This window comes from Chanodichthys erythropterus, chromosome 12, assembly GCF_024489055.1.
Source record: "Chanodichthys erythropterus isolate Z2021 chromosome 12, ASM2448905v1, whole genome shotgun sequence".
NCBI classification, from domain to species: Eukaryota; Metazoa; Chordata; class Actinopteri; order Cypriniformes; family Xenocyprididae; genus Chanodichthys; species Chanodichthys erythropterus.
Genome location: NC_090232.1, coordinates 12,007,091 through 12,031,088, shown reverse-complemented (window position 1 = coordinate 12,031,088; position 23,998 = coordinate 12,007,091). Strand labels below are relative to the sequence as shown.

The 23,998-nt window shown below is 36.6% G+C and overlaps 2 protein-coding genes across 2 annotated transcripts; one reads left to right on the top strand and one right to left on the bottom strand.

The window, feature by feature from the left end:
- Positions 1–5,689: 5,689 nt before the first annotated feature.
- b4galt1 (UDP-Gal:betaGlcNAc beta 1,4- galactosyltransferase, polypeptide 1) lies at positions 5,690–18,031 on the top strand. Its single transcript, XM_067404546.1, has 6 exons — positions 5,690–6,166; positions 7,842–8,077; positions 9,072–9,259; positions 13,222–13,344; positions 13,908–14,012; positions 14,346–18,031. Exons 1-6 carry the CDS (start codon positions 5,866–5,868, stop codon positions 14,473–14,475), a joined length of 1,083 nt encoding a protein of 360 aa, XP_067260647.1. The 5' UTR covers positions 5,690–5,865; the 3' UTR covers positions 14,476–18,031.
- Positions 18,032–19,952: 1,921 nt separating this feature from the next.
- On the bottom strand, positions 19,953–20,802 carry spink4 (serine peptidase inhibitor, Kazal type 4). Its single transcript, XM_067404581.1, has 4 exons — positions 20,676–20,802; positions 20,405–20,436; positions 20,153–20,265; positions 19,953–20,064 (listed from the first exon to the last, which is right to left on the bottom strand). Exons 1-4 carry the CDS (start codon positions 20,722–20,724, stop codon positions 20,019–20,021), a joined length of 240 nt encoding a protein of 79 aa, XP_067260682.1. The 5' UTR covers positions 20,725–20,802; the 3' UTR covers positions 19,953–20,018.
- Between the last annotated feature and the right edge of the window lie 3,196 nt (positions 20,803–23,998).

The following is a 23,998-nucleotide window of genomic DNA, read 5'->3' as shown; positions in this document are numbered from 1 at the left end:
GGGGTCGCCAGAGCCTACCAAGGCTCCTGACCCGCCGTGGCTCATGGATCCGCCCTGGAGACCTCCACACCAGTCCGCTCCTCTCCCTGCACCGGCATGAGGTCTCCAGGGCGCCCACCCCTCTACCGGGAGGGGGGAGTAATGTCACAGATCCCTTGTCTCCCGGACTCCATTACCCATAATCCTCTTGTAATCCATAATCCTCCATTACCCATAATCCTCCCTTCACTCCCTGTCCGTTCTCTGTTGTGTTTAGGTTGTGTAATGTTGCTTTATCCTGTCTTCTGTGTATTATATTCCTGGATTGCTATTAAAACCTTGTGTTTGTGGATATCCGTATTTGCCTCATCACTCCAACGTACACACCCGTAACAGTCTTCAGTGTTTTTTGTTTTTTTGTAATGCACCAAAGTAGCCTACATACATTTATATATTATATTATTTTGTATTATATTATAATATTCTACTTTTTTTTTTTTTTAAGGTTCCTGCTCCTAAATTTATATATAGTGCACAGCATAAATGAGTACACGCCCTCTGAAACTTCTGAAAGTCAGCAATTTCTCAATTACTTAGACATGTTGCAGTTCTTTAGAGATATAATGTTCCAGCAAGTCTGCTTAATCAATTACCAAAGAAGCATGTCAAAATTATTCAGGAAAATAAAATTTTCTTATCAAGGTGATAAAATGTTGTGTAGCCAAAATGAGTACACCCTCCTAAAAGTTACTAAACAAAACAAAATAAAAAATTTCTGGTGTAAGTTTAATGGTTTAATTGGAAATGTCATTGCTGGCTATGCAGGCCTCATGGAGCCATCTGATTTCAACAAAAATATCTTAATTTGTGTTGCGAAGTTTAACGAAGGTCTTACGGGTGTGGAATGGCTTGAGGGTGAGTAATTCATGACAGATTTTTCATTTTTGGGTGAACTCACCCTTTAATGCAATGTTTGATCAACAGGTAAGTATGTTGAACCAAAACATTTAAAGAGAAGTAATTTCTTGACAATTAAAAGTGTTATATAGCTCACTGAATCATTCTCAGACTTAATGCTGACAACAATAGAACCACATGGGAGAGAACTGACAGGAGACACAGTGCCCTCCATAATTATTGGCACCCTTAGTAATTATGAGCAAAAGCAGCTGTGAAAATAAATCTGCATTGTTTATCCTTTTGATCTTTCACTCAAAAAATTAACAAAATCTAACCTTTCATTAGTGGGGGAAAACTTATTATGAAATAAATGTTTTTTCTCCAAAACACATTGGCCACAATTATTGGCACCCTTTTATTCAAAACTTTTTGCAACCTCCTTTTGCCAAGAGAACAGCTCTGAGTCTTCACCTATAATGCCTGATGAGTTTGAGAACACCTGACAAGAGATCAGAGATCATTCCTTCATACAGAATCTCTCCAGATCCTTCAGATTCCAGCTCCATGGTGGTGCTTCTTCTCTTCAGTTCACTCCACTCATTTTCTTTAGGGTTCAAGTCAGAGGACTGAGATGGCCATGGCAGAAGCTTCATTTTGGGCTCAGTGACCCATTTTTGTGTTGGATTTGATGTTTGATTTGGATCATTGTCCTGATGGAAGATCCAACCACAGCCCATTATTGGATTTCTAACAGAAGCAGTCAGGTTTTGATCTTTTATCTGTTGGTATTTGATAGAATCCATGATACCATGTATCTGAAAAAGATGTCCAGGACCTCCAGCAGAAAAATAGGCCCACAACATTAAAGATCCAGCAGTATATTTGACCGTGGGTATGGGGTACTTTTTATCCATGTGTGCACCAAACCCATCTGGTGAGTTTGCTGCCAAAAAGCTGTTTTTTAGTTTCATCTGACCATAGAAGCCGGTCCCATTTGAAGTTCCAGTCTTGTCTGACAACTGAATATGCTGGAGATTGTTTCTGGATGAGAGCAGAGGATTTTTCTTGAAAACCTCCTGAACATCTTGTGGGGATGTAGTTAATGTTTGATAATTTTTTTAGGCTTTCTGAGACTCAAGACTCAACTAATTTCTGCAATTCTCCAGCTGTGATCCTTGAAGAGTCTTTGGCCTCTCAATCTTTTCTCCTCACCGTGCATTAGGACGATTTAGACACACATCCTCTTCCAGGCAGATTTATAACATCTTTAGTTGATTGGAACTTCTTAATTATTGCCCTGATAGTGGAAATGGGGATTTTCAATGCTTTAAGTATTTTCTTACAGCCACTTTCTATTTTGTGAAGCTCAACAATCTTTTGCTGCACATCAGAACTATATTTTTTGGTTTTACTCATTGTGATGAATGATTACAGGAATTTGGCCTTTGTGTTTCCTCATGTTTATATTCCTGTGGAACAAGAAGTCATGGCTGCACAATTTCATGCTCCTAGTCACCCTGGTGTGCTAAAAAAAATAAATATGAATGGGAATATACTTCAGAGATATTTTACTCATAAGAATTTCTAAGGGTGCCAATAATTGTGGCCAACGTGTTTTGGAGAAAAACATTTATTTCATAATGTGAGTCCCCCCACCCCCACCCCCCCCCACTTTCAACTATTTTCCTTCAATGAAAGGTTAGAATTTTTTGAATGAAAGATCAAAAGGATAAACAATGCAGATTTATTTTCACATCCATCTTTGCTCATATTTACTAATGGTGCCAATAATTGTGGAGGGCACTGTATTTATAGCACAAAAGAAGATGGTGGCAAAAGAGGATTACCAAATCAGTGTTTTAAGTGTGAAAAATATAGCAAAAGTAACACAGAAATTCAAAAACAATGGACTTGTGACAAGGCCCCTGAAATATAAGACCTTCATTTTAAGCTTTCATTTAGTGAAAGAACAGGAGAAATACCAAGGGAGTGTCTGGCAAAAGCAAAAGCTATGAAAAGAGTGACTGTTTATTTCACAGAGTAAGATGCAGCCTGCAGAAATGACATTCATGATTGTTGTTCTCACTGGAACGACCTACTGTATCCAAAGCACAATGAAGGCAGTTAGCCATTTCCAAAGCCCATATTTATAAAATACAGATTCTGGGAATCAATACACTGGTCTCATGAGACCAAATCAATAATTTTTGATCTAACAGCATCCGAAATGTTATGGTGTTGCTAGAGGAGGAGTACAGTGAGAAGTACCTGGTTCCCACAGTAAAGGCTCCGGTAACGAACTTCTTTTTCGTTCTTGGTTTAGGGGTAAAACAACGTTCTAAATGTGTGACCAGCGATATACTGTAATCGAACATCTGACGCCGCCCACACTGCTAAGAGCGAAGTTTAGATGAATATGTAAATATGTGCCGTGCACTTTCTTCTCAGTAACAAAATAAACACAACAAAAATGAAAAAACAGTAAGCATTTATTATAGAAAGCATAAGAAAAGCGTCTGATCATAACAGCAAAGTAGCCATCACATCTTCATATAGCACTTTATTCAATAGATTGCTTAAAATCAAGCAACTTTACAGTATCATACATGAAAAACCTTGTTTTTTTTACAAGCACAACTTCATTTTGTACTATAAAGCGGCTGTCCAGTGTGTTCATGTTTTCACCCGCGGAGATCTTACCTCAACAAACTCTACAGATCAAATGATTCAGAGACGCGCACCACGCGAGTGAAGACGGAGCCTCAGCACACACCTCCTGTTACGTTATTGTCACTGACCAATGGTAGTACGAAGGTGTTTTGCAGCTGAAACGAACTTTTCCTGAAAGTTTGCTGTGGTAAGCCGTTTTTGGTAAGCCGTTTCGAACTTCCAAAAAGAACACAAAAAACGAATTTCATTTTGGCCTGATTTTGTTTGAAATGACGTCACATCAGTTCTTTCTTCGATTTCGTTTGATACCGGGGCCTTAAAGCTCTTATATAGGGATGTATGAGTGCTGAAGGTGTGAGGGAGTTGTGCTTTATCAATGCTGTCATGAATTCCCACACCACTGTGTAATTTAATACACAAACTTAAAACAGAAGTTGTTACGCTTTCCTCATTCTCTGCATTGTTGGGCATTTTTTCAACATGAAAATGAGGATATGCATTCTCCCACCTTCTGTGGACATGTATTGCACTCAGTCTTAACACTCTTTTTTTTTTTTTTTTTTTTTTTTTTTGAAAGCGAAGTTTTTTTATTGGTTTTCTTTAAACAGAGCAAAACAAACCAGTACAAAATTAAATAGGTAAACTAGACTGTATACAAAATCAAACAAACAAGCAAACAAAAAAATATGTAATGAATAATAATAATAATAATAGAAATGACATTTAAATGCACAACAGGATAAGCAAACCACTTCAAGAGATGACTGATACTGGATCCAAGTTTGAATTGACAATTTGAATAAATGTCTCCCACATGTCAACATCCATGTGATTTCCATTCACTTTAGCTAACATTTTTTCATATGATACATTCTCTATCATATATACAATCCACATATTAAGTGAAGGACATCGAGTATCTTTCCAAAATCTAAGTATCAGATGTAATGCTGTGATTACACCCACAGTAACAAGGGAAAACTCGTTATTTTTAATCTGAGAAATCTCAGATTTATCTCCTAAAAGACAAATCTTTGATGAAAATGGAAGGTCAAATCCCAGACATCTTCCAAGATATTTCAACACAATTTCCCAAAAAGGTTGAATCTTTGAACATTGCCAGAGAGTGTGAAAGTATGTGCCAGTTTCTTGTTTACATTTCCAGCATTTATTATCAATCAGACATCCCATTCTGAAAAGTCGCACTGGAGTATAATAATACCTATGCAATACTTTATACTGGATAAATTTACCTCTTGCTTCCTTTATGTACCTTCCACTGTAGGATAGAATTCTGTTCCAAGTGTCCTTATGTCACTATTAATGTCTCCTTGCCAGATCAATCTCAAGCTTTCACAGTTCTTATCATCAATCCTTAAGATGAGTTGATAAAATTTAGATGATTTTTGAAGGGGTCTTGGTAGTTCACAAAATTTTTCTAAAACATTCTTTTCCTGTCCCATAGAAACCTTTGCCACAGTCTTAACACTCTTGAGCGCCTGTGGGGGATTCTGTTGAGACGAGTTGAGCAACATTCCCCATTAAAGATCAGGGCATATAAGGAGCTCATCATCCAGGAGTTAAACAGGATATGTGTGTGTGTATATATATATATATATATATATATATATATATATATATATATATATACATACACACATATACAGTCAAACCAAAAAACCTATTCAGACATTTTTATATTTTTGATATATTTTACTAGTGGGTGCAGGACACTAGGTTCATTTATGTAAGCGAGGATAGCAAAATAAAGTAAACTGTGACATATTATACCCAAAAATACTTCATACAGTGGACTACTGGTAAAATTCTTCAGACACTTTGACCTGACCATGTTTTGCTTAAGTGTTATCTGACATAATTAAGATTATTATTTTTCTGATAGTTTAACTCTGAGATCTTGTCATATTTTAATTGTATTAATGAAATCAGGTTCTGCCCTATACATACATACATACATACATACATACATATGCATGTATGTAGCCTATGTATGTATAGGGCAGAACCTGATTTCAGCAAGTACAACATGTTCCTGGAACTTCTTTATTCTGAAACAAGCTCATTGCCTTTTCTACTAGTGAGTTCACTAGAAACGCCCACTGCTGTCATTCCAGTGAATCTACGCTTTTCAAAACAGTTCTTCACCAATGCCTGAGAAACAACGATTAACAGTGGCCAGACGCGATCAATATCATAAAAAGTTTCATGAAAAGGATTATGCTGACCATCCGATGAACGACAGCTTACTGAGTTTTATTCTTCGTGAATGAAGCGGTCTCCCATTACTTTGTGAGAATGCAGGAGTCGGTGCTGCTGAATCTGGGGTTCTTCGCTAAATCATGCGCCGTGCTCGTGTGTCTCTGCGGGGTTCATCTCATCGTTGCACTGTTTTTTTATTTAACAGAGCCAACTTCAACAAAATTTTATTACCGGCAAATGCCGCCAGACTCTTCAGAAACGCACACAAGAGCCGCGCTTGTCATCTTTGACAATGGAACAGACCTAAATAAACTGATCTATAATGCAAGTGTCATTAAAGATGACGTGGAGGAACCCGCAGTACTAGAATCGTGTCCTGAGACGTCACCACTTTTGGGTAGGTTTTCGTAAACTTAAATCTCAAATATTTGTTCATCTGTTGCTCAGTTTTTTGTTGTTGTTGTTGTTGTTTTTTAAATGCTGTTAACTTCAACAGCGAGAGACTGACTAGTTTTGTTTTGCATATTATACCTCTATTAATATTTTCAGAATAGGATTATTTTGAATTAGGCTAGAATTTAAGTCATGTTCAGGATGTTTGAATTAGGTGTTTAAACCAACATAAAAACAAACATGTGTAACTGGATTTTTGAGTCAAAGTATTTAGTTGTATGCCCGGTCTCGCAGCAAATCTCCGGTATAGCAAGCTTAGCAAGCTTTGATCGATGTTTTCTTTCTTCCAATTGTTGACTTAATTAATATAAAAAAGATATATAATATATATATATATATTATTTTTAATACTTAAAAAAAAATGTATTTAAAAGTTTTTTATTTAAATAGTCCATACAAAATTTCTACTTGTTAGTCAGTTCCAGGTGGTTATAGCTGGAGGAATATTCTTATTCTAGAAAGAATCTGATTGGATGAAAATCTGTGTAGTGCAGGATGAGTCATCAGTATTTTGGTGGCTTTTTCCCAAAAATAAATATTGTACAGATGTAAATGTGAATGCCTGCTAAAAGACTTTTAGGTGTACACTTAGCATGCATAGGACTCTGAAGATAACAGACATGAACTAAATATTACAAAAGGTCTTTTATATATATATATATATATATATATATATATATATTTATATTTGTCTTTAAAGGGTTTGTTCACCCAAAAATGAAAATTCTGTCATTTACTCACCCTCATGTTAAGACCCGTAAGACCTTCGTTCATCTTCGGAACACAAATTAAGATATTTTTGATGAAATGACTCAATAGCTCAATGAAGCCTCCATTGCCAGAAAGATAATTAACACTTTCAGATGCTCAGAAAGCTACTAAAGACAAATTTAAAACAGTTCATGCGAGTACAGTGGTTCAACTTTAATGTTATGAAGCGACGAGAATACTTTTTGTGCAGCAAAAAAACAAAATAATGACTTTTCAACAATATCTATTGATGGCAGATTTCAAAACCCTGCGTCGAAGCTTTACAAATCTTTTGTTTTGAATCAGTAGTTCGAAGCGCCAAAATCATGTGATTTCAGTAAACGAGGCTTTGTCACATCATAAGTGTTTTGAAATTTCAATAGTTTGATTTGCAATCCGAACCACTGATTCGAAACACAAGATTCGTAAAGCTTCGAAGCAGTGTTTTGAAATCACCCATCACTAGATATTGTTAAATAAAGTGATTATTTTGTTTTTTGGGCACAAAAAGCATTTTCAAAAATATCTTAATTTGTGTTCTGAAGATGAACGAAGGTCTGAGTAATTAATGACAGAATTTTCATTTTTGGGTGAACTAACCCTTTAAGATTTATTTTCCTGTATTAGGTGCTGTATTTAGGCTATTATTACAAAGCTTTACCGTTTTATCATTTTGAGTAAAAGAGAAAGCTGGAAAAAATATTGAGAGTGACTAAGAGAAATAAGACAGAGAAAGGAAGCTGGCCTGTTTGAGACAGGAAATAAACTGTTGTTTCATAAACTGTTGTTTCCTCTTTCGTGTGCGCAAAACCTATGAGCCCCACTTTCCACACTATCATGCTCTCTCCCTCTTTCCATTCCCATTTCAGTGGGTCCATTGCGAGTTGAATTTTCTGAGCCGGTGAATTTGGATATGGTACATAAAGAAAATCCACAGCTAATGACGGGCGGCAGGTATAAACCCAGCGATTGTGTGGCACTGCAAAAGGTGGCATTAATCATCCCATTCAGAAACAGAGATGAACACCTGAAGTATTGGCTCCACTACCTTCATCCCATCCTACAGAGACAGCAGCTTGATTATGGGATTTATGTCATAGAACAGGTACAGCACTCCCAAACTATTTATTTACTTGTACTCCGTCTTACTCAGATGACAGCAGCAGGGTGGAAAAGAGATATGTGGTTCTTAGATACACTCCATTTGCACACAAATCAATACATACACATTCCAATGAGCTGAAATCAACACCTAATCTCACCACACAAACATCCCGATAGATCTACTCATAGATAGATAGATAGACTTTTGCAGGTTTGACTTTTCTTCAGGAGACCTTCACCTTGAAGTATGGAAATGCGGTGGCTTGGCTTTGCATAGACCACATGTTTGGTTTAACATTTGACTGCTTTGAAATTTTGCTGTGCAATGACAACGAAAGGATAAGGAAAAGCACAACCTCTGAACACCAACATAAATTGAACATTGAACTGTTTATTTCTGTTTGTTTGGGTGTAGATACTTAACTTCTCAGACTACACTGTTAAAAAAAAAAAGTTGAGAAAACTTAAAAGTTTAAGGCAACAAACTTCAGCAGATTTTTGAGTTTTCTCAACTTCTTGTATTCAGTTTATACAACAAACATTTGAGAAAACTCAAAACCTCCTACAAAAACAAGTTGAGAAAACTCAAAAATTTTTGATTTTTTTACAGTGTACTGCTATGTTATAGATGGTAAATCTGGGCTCTGAAATAAAAAAACTACTGTTCAAAAGTTTGGGTTTAGTAACCATGATATATATTCATACATGCATTTAGGATTCTTTGATGAATAGAAAGTTCAAAAGAACAGCATTCATTTGAAATTTGATTTTGTTCTTGTTTTTTTTTTGTGTGTGTGTGTGTGTGTGTGTATGCCAGTATGTGTTTATGACTGATTTAGCTGTAGTAATAAGCTCTTATCAATGTCAAAGCCATCTTTTTTGCATAAAACCTATGTTTACATATGAACTTTACATTCCTGCCCAAAATAAATTTGTGTTTCCTCTTGTGCAAGTCATGAGTTTTAATGTAAGCATGCTTTATGCTGCATGTCTAGGATGGAGTGGACACATTCAACAGGGCGAAACTCCTCAATGTGGGTTACGAAGAGGCACTAAAGGAGTACGATTACGACTGTTTCATCTTCAGTGATGTAGACATCATCCCTATGGATGACCGCAACACTTACAAATGCTCCAGCCAGCCGCGCCACCTCTCTGTGTCCATGGACAAATTTGGTTTTAGGTAAGATGAAGCCTCACCCTTAAACTTAGTAGGACATGTAACATTTGTTAAGTGACACCAATATCTGAAAGTTCTAGTGGTGCCTTGATTGAAGCCTAAGAAAACTACATTTACCTAAAAACAAATGACCTTAAAGTCAAGCACAGGTCACAAATTCAGCGTTTACATACATTAAATATTCTGTTATTTTAGAATAAAGATGACTTATATTTAAAGTATCTTCATGAACGTTGTTCCTGGATCATTTGAATAAAGAATTAGATCACTACGCAGCTGTGTAAACTCAATATGCAGAGCATGACAATGAAACCTGCTCTGACCTGGTGTAAAGTAAACCGTCAGCCCAAGACAATCTTACATGTAAGCAGTGGCGGATGCAGAAAGTTAATGATGCGTGAGCCTGTAAAAGTGTGGGTGGGCCGGAATAATTCACATTCAACTGGCTTAATTTGGAAGAAAAAAAAAGACGGACTGGTCCCTGCACGGTACTATAAATGCCCACGACTTAAAGGTAACCTAATGTAATATAAAGATTAAACAGGTTATGAACACGTCAAAGAAAACAGGACATTGCATTGCAACACGCTACAATGATTGCTTCATCATCATGCACTCATTCAGAAAGACAAATGTTCCAGTTTATAGCTCCAATTGACGTGTCCAGTGTGAACAGCCTCAAATAGTTGTGGCACGTCATGCTCTCGGTGCAGATATGGATTTATGGATGGATTTATTATTAAGCGAGATGTTCACGTTTGCTGTAGACAGTGTTGCTTACTTAATTGCTTACTCATGACACATAGCAACACAGATAAAATTATTCCTTAAGTGTTGAAACGTATTGTATATTGTCTTTTAAAATAATGTACTTCTACCTATTGAGACATGCCTTCTCAAGCCCCGGTACGAGTTGTGTTTGCGATGTTTGAGTTGGGAGAGGCTCAGGTGTGATGCGTGAAAGAGCTGTTCGCAAAGTTGCATTATTTTTGAAATTCCTCTAGAGGAATTTCTCTAGAGTTTCTTTGGAAAGCAAGTTGATTTACATGGCAAATGTAATACTCCCTGGCAGCTATTTTTAGTCTTTCAATGAAATGTTGTCCTCATGTTAGTTTGAAGTATAAAGATCAGCAGGTTAGCTACACAATATACAGCCTCAAGTTTCTTTGCTGAAACCAATTGTATCAAGCACAAACAAAATCTCCCGTTTGTGTAGATTTTGAGTTTAATAAAAGGGGTCAGATTGCAGAGTGGCAGGCTTTTGCTTTGGAGAAGTACCTGAAGTATCAGGTGTTGTCAGTTAGGCCTTTGTGTGCAAGCTTAGTTTGACAACTATTGTATGACAATTAGGTTCATTGACCAATTGTCATACAGTAGTTGACTAATCATTAACTATTTCTTACGTTAAGAAGTGAATGAAAGCGAGTGAAATCGGACACCGAGTGTGCCAGAAGGCTTTTTTGCAAGGTTTGTGCTTGCTGTTTAAAAATCATTTGAATCTTGGCAAACTGGCAGCACCAGTTGTAATAGAAAAAAAAAAAATCTTGAGCTACGTCATGAAAAATAGCATGTATAAACCTTAATTAAACAATTTAATAATCAAGTATACCTGATGCTGTAGCCACATTGGGAAGTGGGTGGATGGAAAATTCAGCTGCGGACGCAATCTTCTGGTCAGACGCGGGAATTCATTTGGCGCGGCGCGACTCTCACAGTGCATTATAGGTATTATCTAGCCGCTGAGTTGTACACTCGTTATTGCGGCGCATTGTGGGATTGAATGAGTGCCACGGTAACGTCCACTATGGTTTCGGACACTTACCGTATAGAAACATTGTACTCCAGTCGTGATTGCGAATTAGTTTCTGGTTGATCGACTACTTCAGATGTTTCATCGTCGGACTCAGGCTCGAATTGATACGGTAAAATCGATGCCATCTTTTCTGTCTATACATTGTATACAACGTCTTGTGAATAGAGTACCTCAGGGATGACGTGTTTTTGTAGGCCAACCCGGAAGTTAGCGGAGCACGGGTTCCCTCGATTGAAAGCCTATGCATTAATTTTTTTGAAAATTGCAGAAAATAAGCTCTGAGTTTAACAAAGGGTTATGACACTTACACGTTTTGTCTATCAAGATAATCTTTACAAGTTAACACTACATTTTGAAGCCTAAATAAAGTCGTCAGATATAAAAAGCTAACAGTAGGCTATAAACGGACTAGAGCACACCATGAGCGCAGATCAAAAACATGCTCGTTGATTATGATCTGCGCTGTGTATGAATACTTATCCACTTTTTGATGAGAAATGCTGTCCAAATGTCCTGTTTGTCATGATGACGTCTAAAGTCCCCGCCAAAGGAAGTAGTCCCTTTTAGCAACTTGTTAGCAACCACCATTTTTAAGACACAGTAAAGGTTTAAAAAAAATCACAAGTGGGTTATAACTGGTGTGTTTTATGTCATAGATCAAAACGTGAAAATATGTAGAGGCTTTGTTAACCACAGACCTTATTTCAGGCGATTTAGCAAAAACCCATTAACTTTACGGCGTTGGAACCGGAAGTCCTAAAATGCTAAATCGCTTCCGGGTTTTGCCTACAAAAATGCGTCATCCCTGAGGTACTCTATTGATAGCTGTCATTCAGTTATGGCAATGGCCGCGCAGTGCACGCAGTAGACCAATCAACAAGGATTGGGCCATCTGACCAATCAGAGCGGTGTAGGCTCATGCAAAGGAGGGGTTTAGAGAGACTGATTCTTTGAACTGCTTCTAACAAATCGTTTATGAATAATTGAGAACTGAGGTGAAATTAAATGTATATTATGAGAAAACGAAAGTGTTATTGTAGGAGACTCCCAAAACAATATAAAAAGGCATAATTGTACACTTTAAAACTATATCTTTATCATTATCGTTATAGTTATCATCCTTGGTGTGAATGGGCCTTAAAGGGTTAGTTCACCCAAAAATGAAAATTCTATCATTAATGACTCACCCTCATGTCGTTCCAAACCCGTAAGACCTCCATTCATCTTCGGAACACAGTTTAAGATATTTTAGATTTAGTCTGAGTGCTTTCTGTCCCTCCATTGAAAGTGTTTGTACGGTAAACTGTCCATGTCCAGAAAGGTAATAAAAACATCATCAAAGTAGTCCATGTGACATCAGTGGGTTAGTTAGACGTTTTTGAAGCATCGAAAATACATTTTAACAAAAACTACGACTTTACTCAGCATTGTATTCTCTTCCGGGTCTGTTGTCAATCCGGGTTCACGACTCCGCAGTGATGCTGATAATGTGCTATCCGGTGCGCACGAGCTTCGTTTACAGTCTGAGGGAGATGCACGCTGTATTCAAGCTATTCTACATTGTTTGTATTTTGGTATTGCTATATTTTTTAAAATGGTGCATAAGTGTGCATGTCGCGGATGTCCTTATCGCCAAAAACAACGACGTAAAAGTGCATTACCAATGCTGACAGATGAAAGGATTCAATGGAATCAATTCAATGGAATCAATTCAATGGAAAGGATTCCGGAAGAGAATACAATGCTGAATAAAGTCGTAGTTTTTCTTATTTTTGGACCAAAATGTATTTTCGATGCTTCAAAAACTTCTAATTAACCCAGTATTGTCACATGGACTACTTTGATGATGTTTTTATTACCTTTCTGGACATGGACAGTATACTGTACAAACACTTTCAATGGAGGGACAGAAAGCTCTCTAAACCTAAAATATCTTAAACTGTGTTCCGAAGATGAACGGAGGTCTTACGGGTTTGGAACGACCTCCGTTCATTAATGACAGAATTTACATTTTTGTGTGAACTAACCCTTTAATTATGACATCCAAACTCATAAATAGGAAGATCTCATTTGGTATCAAGATGTGGTTATTGTTATATTTTCACTGTCAATATGACCAATTTTTAATTTAACTGTTTTTGTTTGAATGCAGGTTGCCATATAATCAGTATTTTGGGGGTGTATCAGCAATGAGTAAACAGCAGTTTCAAAAGATTAATGGCTTTCCTAATAACTACTGGGGCTGGGGAGGAGAAGACGATGACATATTTAACAGGTGAGGAAAATATCTAACTTATTATTAATTACAAATTCTGTCCTATCATATATGATATCATTTAGACAAACATGCAATGCTCTTGTTTTTTACAACCTATAATTTGCTGACACAACTCTCAAAATAGATTTAGCTTGTTATTGAATATGGCATTGTTATTTGGACTAGATCTGGTAAGCTGCTGCTGTTGCAGAGCAAATATGGACTTGCTACTGCTAATAGATACACAAACATGCTGCTGTGAGCATGTAAGATATGCTGCTGCTGCATGAATAGATGCACATAAATCCTGTAGCAGATTTAGGCAGGTGGAGCTGGGGAGGTGGAGGGTTTCAGAGGAACTCTGATATTGTGCTGCAGGACTAGCTTACAAAAAACACTAAACCAGACTATTTAAATGTTGAACAAGCAGTCCCATTTGCTGCAGGATCAGCAGAAGCCAATCAGCTTGTGTCATGTGGTAATGATGTGATTGCTTGCAGATTACATGTAAACGATCTATCAGTCTGTGCCATCTAGAGTTTCATGACTAGATATTTTAATGAGGGCTATTCTATTTGAAGGCTGTTGTTTCAAGGCATGAAAATATCAAGGCCGAGTGGAGACATCGGTAATTGCAGAATGATTCGTCATTCGAGAGACAAGAAAAATGAGCCAAACCCACAGAGGTAATCTTTCTTTCACACATAAACTACATACACTCTTAAAAATAAAGGTTCTTTAAATTGGCATTGATGGTTCCATAAAGAACCTTTAACATTTATGGAACCTTTCCAATGCACAAAAAGGTTCTTTATAGTGGAAAAAGATTCTTTTGATTTATTAAAACGTTCTTCATACTAATAAAACATTTGTTCCTTTAAGACTAAAAGGTTCTTTGGGAACCCAAAATAGTTCTTCTATGGCATTGCTGTAGGGAACATTTATTTTTAAGAGTGTAAACATGCATAAATACAAAACAGATTGAATGACGTTCTAAAGCTGTAATTTCTGTATTATAGATTTAATAGAATTACTCACACACGACAGACAATGAACACGGATGGCATCAACTCACTCAAATACAAAGTGATAAATATAGAGAAAAACAAACTCTACACCAAAATCACAGTGGACATCGGCAAACCATGAAAACTTCATAGAGCTCAGAAGAAACATGTATCTCACTGCAACTCTTCAGGGATCTTTAGACTGCACAGCCGTCTCTGAATCAGTTCAAACCTAGTGAACAACAAAGAAAACCTTGCCTTTTTTTAAAAGAAAATCTTTGAAAAACGTATTCTTCTAGGTGAAAGATGAATTATAGTTTTTAACATTCCTGAAGGACTCACCTGTGTGCCTCATATGCATGTAAATTGTCTGTCCCACACTTGAACGAAGCTCAACTTAAGTTTTGTAAATATTCCATGCAAAGCAGCAGGTGAAGAGCACACCTCAGGGAACAACTGAATACTGTGAGTATTGCAATGATTAACACAACCCTGCACACTCCTTACAAAATCCCATGGCTTTTCATGTAGTAAATATGCATTGGTAGTTTGATCTTTCAAGTCTAACTTTACATTAGTGTCCATGTTACTATGCTAGGTACCCAAGCGCTGAGCAGTGCTGTATCAATGATCAAAATGTATTCAATACCTTGGTATTGTTTGACAATATCATATAAATAATGCATACGGACACTCTTGTAAAGTGTTATTTTCCCAGTAGAATATCATTTTGATTGGTGGGGGTTGTGTATGCCTTAGGCAAATATTTCACACTGATATTATTTGGGGGGAAAATAGCTGTAGCTCAATAAATAAACAAACCATGAACAATTTCAGGCTGTTTTCCTCTTCGCAACTATGAAAAGGAACTGAAAACAGTGGTCCTTAGAGTTTGCTTGGGGTCGGTAAGATGAAAGAAGTCTCTTATGCTTATCAAGGATGCGTTTATTTGGTTAAAACAATACAGTAAAAACTGAAATATTTGTATAATTTTAAATAACAGTTTTTTATTTTAATATATTTGAACATTTTAGTTTATTGCTGTGATGATAAAGCTGCCATTATTCCAGTCTTCAGTGTCACATGATCCTTTAGTAAACATTTAGGATACTTAGGAAAGGATACTTTTACAGGATGAATAGAAAGATCAAAAGAAAAGCATTTATTTGAAATAGAAATCTTTTAATATACATGTCTACTGTCACTTATTAATTTCACTGTCACTGATTAATTTAATGCGTCCTTGCTGAGTATAATTATTAATGTGGTATTTCCCGTACATGGAACCAAAGCAACATGGTGTGTTTTTTATGTGGCATTTCATCTTTGTGTGGCTTTAAATTAATCAAAGATGGTATTTGATGCATAGATGGTTCAAAAGAACAGCATTTATTTGAAATAGAAATCTTTTGTAACATTATAAATGTTTTTACTGTACATTATATAATTTTAATGCATACATTTCTTTCAAAAAATTGTACTGACCCCAAACTGGTACAGACTGGTAAAGCAAAGGAGCCTGGAATTTTAATATCATCTAATAAATCATGACACATCATAATGTTCATCTATCTTCCAATGGCCCACAATGCAGTCAAAAGAAAAGAAAACTACTACTCATTAATAATGCCTACTCTAATCATTAGAATGTTTTTCTCAGAATCATGAAAATGTAAAATAAGCTCATATTGTTATTTTTTTAATGCTTGTATAAACATTTACAATGCTGTTTCTTGTCTTGTGCTGGTCTCTGTTAGAACCAGGCAGAGTCACTGAACTTCTGGGCAGAGATGGGGCTACATTTGAGGAGTAGTTTATAATGAGTAAATCTTAGGAGATACTGGATTGTACAAATCTGAAAATATAAATAAAACTGTTTACTAGTTCACTCTGGTTATAAAACTCCTCTACATCAAAGTGCATTATTGGTCTCTATGCCAAAGTTTTTTCTACTGCCTAAAGTCTTGTGTACGCTAGTGTATGTGCACAGTCGAACGCACGGCCTTGCAAAGTATACTTCATTTGACCGTATACAATATGACCATCGTAAGTATACACTGGCATTCGACGCATGCACAGTTTTGAACAATCTCTCACCACGAGTTACAACCCATATAAAGATATTTGTGTTCTTTCATGCTAGAGTTGTATAAATGAGGGTACTTTCTAACCTCTTCGCACAATCTCTCGTCTATTTAGGCCTCCATTTTCGCTGTAGCTTGCATGCGTTCCGGTCTGTTCTGTTTATACAGTTTTTTTCAACTACCTAGTAAATCGATGCCCCCAGGGCACGGTTAAACTAATTACTGCAACAACAAAAAAATTAAATGCGCATGTGTGACCTTGCGTCATACACACTGTACGATGACCCTCGTGTACACGTGAAAAGTGAAGTATACTTTAGGTTTTAATAGTGTGAGTGGAAGGGAACTGAGGTGATGAAGAACACTAGATGCTGGCAATCTATAAAATATGATTTAATATTAATGGAGCAAAACATTTTTGTGGAAAAAAAAATTTTAATAAAATCATAAAAGTGTAAAGAAAAACATAATCACTTGGCTATACCTTCAAAATAATGTGTATTTTAGCATTTATTTTAGTGCAGTACTCCTTAGGGGCCGTTTACACAACAAAGTTTTAAAGGTGCCATTGAACGTTTTTTTTACAAGATGTAATATAAGTCTAAAGTGTCCCCTGAATGTGTCTGTGAATTTTCAGCTCAAAATACCGCATAGATTTTTTTTTAATTAATTTTTTTAACTGCCTATTTTGGGCAATCATTAACTATGCACCGATTCAGGTGCTGCTAGCCCTTTAAATCTCGTGCTCCCTGCCCATCGAGCTTGCGACTCTATAATACAGTGCATTTACAAAGTTCCCACAGCTAATATAACCCTCAAATGGATCTTTACAAGATGTTCGTCATGTATGCTGCATGCATGCTTCGGATCATGTGAGTATAGTATTTATTTGGATGTTTACATTTGATTCTGAATGAGTTTGATAGTACTCCGTGGCTAAAGCTAACATTACACACTGTTGGAGAGATTTATAAAGAATGAAGTTGTGTTTATGAATTATACAGACTGCAAGTGTTTAATAATGAAAATAGCGACGGCTGTTATGTAACAGTCGGTGTTATGTTGAGATTCGCCTGTTCTTCGGAGGTCTTTTAAACAAATGAGATTTACATAAGAAGGAGGAAACAATGGAGTTTGAGACTCACTGTATGTCATTTCCATGTACTGAACTCTTGTTATTCAACTATGCCGAGGTAAATTCAATTTTTAATTCTAGGACACCTTTAACTTAAAACGGAAAACTTTTTATGCGTTTTGGCAGTTCATTTAAAGGACAAGGCCATTTTGGGGGCATGAAAACACAAACTTTTGAAAACAGATTTCAAACGATACCATTATTGTCTAAACTACAAAAATGCAAATTTGTGAAAACGGTGACATCAGGCACATGCAAATGATGTGTTCAGTATATAGGCGCGTAGTGTTTCTTTACAAAGTGACATCGCCAACTACAGGCCTGGCAGTGTAATACAGTGTTTTTAATCATTTTTTACAGATCTGTGCGAACAGAGATTGTTTTGACACACATATGCATTCTTTACAGAGCACTCGTGCCAAACGCTCATGTCTGTAGACAAAACACGTAATGTGCATGTGCATGCCACAGATCTGCATTTTTGTAGTTTACACAGAGATGATAACAGTATCATTTTTAAAACCTTGCACTTTGAAACCCGTTTTCAAAAGTTTGTATTTTCAGGCCCCCAAAATGCTGTTGTTGTGAAAATGAACAGCCAAAATGCATAAAAAGTTTTCTGTTTGTAGTTGAAAATGTGTTGTGTAAACGGCCCCTAAAAATAAAAACATAAAAATATTTTTGTTACTTAAAACAAAATAAATGTTAACTGAAATAAAATAAAATATAAACAACTTTTTAGTTCAGCTAGTCACTCAAGGCAACATTTCTGTTGATTTTTGTTTACTTTATTTAGTAAATTATTAAAACTAAATGAACTAAAACTAATATATAAAAATTAAATATATATATATATTTTAGTACCAACATGTTCTCCAACCAATACGACCATATAGGTCGTTTGTCACTTCCCTAAAATACGACTCATAGGAGCGTTTACTAAAGTGGCGCCCCTATCGACAACAGGACACTTTCATTTTAATTCATGAAATACGATCCATAGGAGCATTTGCTTTCATTTTAATGCATTGTTCCCTTTTATATGCATCATTTTGGGTTTCGCGTAGCTCAGCTGGTAGAGCATTGCAATAACAATATGCAATCATGTGATCATGCGATCGTGGGTTCGATCCCAGGGAACACATGTGCTCATAAAGTGTAAATGCACTATAAATCACTAAGGTTAGGTTTAGGGATGGGGCAAGTGTAGTCATTAATACATTTTTTTGTAAATGGAAATAGGAGAAATAGTGTAAAAAGTCCACACATTGCATTTATATGAACACGCATTTTGATACGTCATTTCATGGCGACAGACGTAACACGACACTGTCATTATTTTTACGCCCACTAGAGGGCGCATGACTTCAAAACGTAAATATAGGTCGTAATAGAGTGCCCCAGGGATGACGCGTTTTTGTAGGCCAACCCGGAAGTTAGCGGCGCACGGGTTCCCTCGACTGAAAGCCTATTCATTTTTCCCATAGACTTTTGGAAAATCGCAGAAAATAAGCTCTGTGTTTAACAAAGGGTTATGACACTTACACGTTTTGTCTATCAAGATAATCTTTACAAGTTAACACAACATTTATAGATTTTGAAGCCTAAATAAAGTTGTCAGATATAAAAGGCTAACAGTAGGCTATACACGGACTACAGCACACCATGGTCGCGGATCAACGTCGTCATCACCAAGCGTCCTCAAACTTTATTTAGAAAACAACTCTATTTAAAAACATGCTCACTGATTATGATCTGTGCTGTGTATGAATACTTATCCACTTTTTCATGTAAAATGTTGTCCAAATGTCCCGTTTTTAATGATGACGTCTTAAGTCCCCGCCAAAGGAAGTAGTCCCTTTTAGCAATTTGTTAGCAACCACCGATTTGAAGACACAATAAAAGTTTAAAAAATCACAAGTGGGTTATAACTGGTGTGTTTTATGTCATAGATCAAAACTTGAAAGTATTTAGAGGCTTTGTTAACCACAGACCTTATTTCAGGCGATTTAGCAAAAACCCATTCAAAAAACCCATAGACTTTATGGCGTTGGAACCGGAAGTCCTAAAATGCTAACTAAGTCATCCCTGGGGCACTCTATGGTGCTTAAAAAACGACCTATAGGGTCGTTTTTTTTTGGAGGACAGTTTAGTACAGTTTAAAAAAATAGTAAAAATAAAAAATACAACAAAATTACTAACATTTTAACTAAAATTAAAATAAAACATACAATGTAAAAATTAAATCTAATTCAAAACAATAACAAACTATAATAGTTGCTGATGATCGATGATACTAAAAGAACTCTGGTGGTACTAGAGCATAATGTCTAAGGCCAGAGAGACTTATGTGACATACAGGGTTGAAGAAAACATGAAGAAATAAAGAAATACAGTATGTTCCATTTCCATTTTCAGCTTTATTTTGACCAGAAATCTTCATGATCCTCTGTGCTTTGCAGAAGGTCAACAGTCTCCATCTCTTGTGATTACAATTTCTGATTTGGTTCTCCTAAAAAAAGGACACAAAAATGCTATAATTTCATAGAAGTATATATATAATCTAGTGGTTTGTGTGTATGTCTGTGTACGTGACCTACAGTCTTTCCACACACAGCAAGCACTCGTTGCCGTAGGTTTTTCCGTCACTTCCGCACACAGGTGCGAGGTTCATAGGACACGCCAGGATCTCTGCCATCTCAGCGCACACTGGCTACAAAACACACACATCCACATGTGGCAGACAAAATTAAACCACTGCATTACAATACTTTTAACCATTTTTAAGTTAAGTGAAATAAAAAAAAAACACATAGTTAATCATTCACAGAGAACAAAAAAGTCCTCCATACCTTTCGGGTTGAGCCAGATGATCCTTGCGCTCCTGAAACAATTTAATTGTTTAACATATTTACAGAAGAGATTGAACCTGTTCCTGGGTTTTTGTTTTTTTTTTGTTTTTTAAATCTCTTACGCAATTTTTACAGACAGCATGTGACATTAACTACTAGTTCACACACCTCAAGCCTTAGGTATGACAAACAGTAGTATGTTCAACAAAGACATCAAATGATTAATATTAATTAACACTCATCATAAGTGGAGACTTTGTGTTGACTGTACCTGAGGTGAGCAGCAGAAGCAAGCCAAAGAGAAGCACTCCTATAGACATGTTGACACAGAATGAGCCCTACTACAGTACTCACATGACTTTATATGACGGCAATGAAGTGTGGGAATTCCAACACCTGAACACACACACACACACACATTCACAACCTCTCAAAGCACACCTTAGATCCACTCTAGTAGAGATAAGACAATTTAATGCAGGAATATTGGCTCTATTCTGTAAACAGAACTTCTTGGAGTGTAAATAGCTTCATGGATTCATCTGTGACCTTGTTTTATTTGTGATTTGTTTTATTATTGATGGTGACAACTAAATAAATAGTACAGTATGAACCATCAGCTTTTATTAGAACATTGTCCAGGGTTGTATTCCAGAAAGCAAAGTTAACTTACCATCACATATGCCCTGAACTCTCGGTTGATTAACCCAAACCTTGCTTACTCGAGGTATGTTGGTTCCAAAAACACATCTGGGTTTAAGTTCATCCAACCCAGAGTATGTTCCCGGTTCACATACAAGGCATTCTCAACAGAGCGACGAATCGATGATTCACCATGGAAACATACTTCCTTCTTCTTCTTTTGTTTAATGGCGATTTACATAAGTGCTCATCGCCACATATTTGGTGGTTGTGCAATCATTTTTTTAATCTTTTCATTTAATAAGTAATCTTTATTCACTGAGAATAAGAATTATATTATTTGTTTGATGCTAATTATTTAATAAGATATCACATGTGTATTTTATTACAGAAATTATAGCATAGAAAAATTCCTGTTATAAAAAGGGGGGAAAAGCAGATCCATGTGTGAGATGACAATAAAATAAGTACATATATTAGAAATTAATAACCGAAAGTTATGGTTATCCACTTACTTACTCTTAAACATACCAAGATATTTCACATAACCTGCTTTCTGGAAGGGCAGGATGGATTAAGTTTAAAATAAACTTCCCTGTCATTCCTTGATATTTGTTTATTAGCTTACTTCTTGACATTTTTGTTTAATAGCATGACATAACAGTTTTTGTAATAAGTCATGTGATATATTATTTGAATTTAATTATTATTGTGTGGATTTTTTCTTTTTCTGTTTTGTGTTGCTTTTTCAGTGTGTGTGTGTGTGTGTGTGTGTGTGTGTGTGTGTGTGTGTGTGTGTGTGTGTGCACCTGTGGCACAAAGTTGGTTTCAGTTTCCTGGTAAGATTAGTTTGAGTCTGTTTTTTCGGGCTCATGAATGAATCCACCTTCATGTGGATTGTAACTAACGCTACACGGCTATCCTGCTCTGAAGCAAGTTTTATTCTGGTTTAGAGATATCAGACCAAAACTCAACCAATCAGGTGTGAGGAGTGACCTGTATCTGATGCAATAAAGCCACTCTTTTCCTGCATCTCTCGCTCCAAATTAAATCAGTTTATAGTGAAAACATTTTAGAGATAAAATTGCTCATCTTTTACTGTTAATTATTTATTATATTTATATTAAAAATATTATAATTATGTATAATTCATATGACATATTCATATAATTATTATATTAATTGACAATATTATAATTTGCTTTTAAATTAAAATAATTATAATGCATGCATTAATATATTAGGCTTTAAAACAGTATTCTTTTGAGCTCATTGTGAAGCTATATAAATTATTTGGCCCATTCGTTTGATTCACGTGCATTGATATATTTTCATTCATTTGCCTTCTCAAACTTTCTCTGCAGCAGTAATGTTTATTACTGCTTTGTAAATGCGTTTAATTGCAAGATATTTTTTCATAACGATCTTTTAATCTACAGAAAAGACGCAAATTGCGCGACTCTCTCGCGAGAAGTGAATCAAACAGACTTTCTCCATGTTCCGTGTGATTGGCTGTTTGCCGCATACGTCACTTTCAGGTGTACGCGCTCAATCAACTCTGGATTAAACCTGAGTTGACAGAGAACGTTTATACCGAGCTTTGTGAGCCCGTTGAGCCTGATCTAAACCAGTTTGGATTTATCAACTCCAAACCTACTCTGAAACTCAAGAGTTTCACGAGTTCACACTTAGGGTGTTTTCACACCTATGGATCGCTTGTTCCGAAACAGGGACTAAATTTGTTACAATGTTGCTTTTTTTTTGGTTCGGTTCGCTTTCACATGGCAAAATTTCAAAGCGTACCAAAATGCGTTAAGGTAAGTCACATGGGAGTAAAACTGTCCTCTTATTGGTCAGAATTTTCTCTGCGTCATCCATCAAAATAATGATTGACAAGTTCGCTCCATGAGTTTATTGTGGCTTTATTTGTAACTGTCGAGACACACACAAACACTTTATAAATGTAGCTCTCTCCCGCAGTTAATTCATATTTGCTGCGGCAAATTCAAACCCGCGCTCTTTCTCTCTCTCTCCATCTCTGGATTTCCCAGCGCTGTCTAGTAGGCAACCTGTTGTCCGTCTGTCTGTCGAGAGAGACCATTTGAATTTTATAATGAAGCAGAGCGGGAATTGAGACTTCGTCGGGACAGCATTCTCGCACGGAGAAGTGTAATTACACACTAGAGGCGATCGTTGGCTTTCAGATATTGTAAATAATGTGCTCACTCACAGAATCAGACATTACTGATTTTTATATCATATTTTCCGTTATGAAAATGATATAGTTTGGTTCGTTGGTCCGTTAACTGGGTCGATTGCTTTCACATCTCAAGCGAACCGCTCCAGAGTTCGTTTGAAAGCGTACCGAGACCACCTCTTCGAGCAGGTCTCGGTACGCTTGTTTGGTCCGCTTTTGGTGCGCACCCGAGTGCGATTGCTGCTTTCCCACCTGCCCAAACGAACCGCACCAAAGGGGCAAACGAACTCGATTCAACCAAACTAAATGAGGCAGGTGTGAAAGCACCCTTACAAATAATCAGATAGAAAATAGTATGCGTAGTAGTATGCGTATTTGGCGTGCTGTCCGAGGAGAGGGCTCCGAGCTCGGTATTTTGGCCCGAACCCAGATTAACGGTTCAAACTGAGCATTAGAATGGGGAAGAAAAGTGATTTAAGTTGCTTTGAATGTGGTTGTTGGTGACAGGCTGAGTATTGCTTTCACACTTGGTTCGATTGCCTGGACCGAACCCGAGTTCGATTGCTCCCCCCTCCCCCTGCTCCCACTGGACTGTGTTCACATTATATTATTTGGGTCCGACCCGCGGTTCCTTTGCGTCATCAAACCAGCAGTTGTTTACTACGTTGCTTAGTAACGATATGGCACAGGAGAAGGCGGCAAAATGCATAACGTTGCTCTCCTCACTTTTATATTTTTGTTTTTGAACCGTTGGT

What these genes read in the sequence shown, in the direction of transcription:
- b4galt1 (XM_067404546.1), top strand. Translation starts at nt 5,866, where the DNA reads ATGCAGGAGTCGGTGCTGCTGAATCTGGGGTTCTTCGCTAAATCATGC. An exon ending in GGATTTATGTCATAGAACAG is followed by an intron (nt 8,078 to 9,071) that starts GTACAGCACTCC and finishes CTGCATGTCTAG; the next exon opens with GATGGAGTGGACACATTCAA. An exon ending in GACGATGACATATTTAACAG is followed by an intron (nt 13,345 to 13,907) that starts GTGAGGAAAATA and finishes TTCTATTTGAAG; the next exon opens with GCTGTTGTTTCAAGGCATGA.
- spink4 (XM_067404581.1), bottom strand. Translation starts at nt 20,724, where the DNA reads ATGTCTATAGGAGTGCTTCTCTTTGGCTTGCTTCTGCTGCTCACCTCA. An exon ending in GCTTCTGCTGCTCACCTCAG is followed by an intron (nt 20,437 to 20,675) that starts GTACAGTCAACA and finishes AAATTGTTTCAG; the next exon opens with GAGCGCAAGGATCATCTGGC. An exon ending in TTGCTGTGTGTGGAAAGACT is followed by an intron (nt 20,065 to 20,152) that starts GTAGGTCACGTA and finishes TCCTTTTTTTAG; the next exon opens with GAGAACCAAATCAGAAATTG.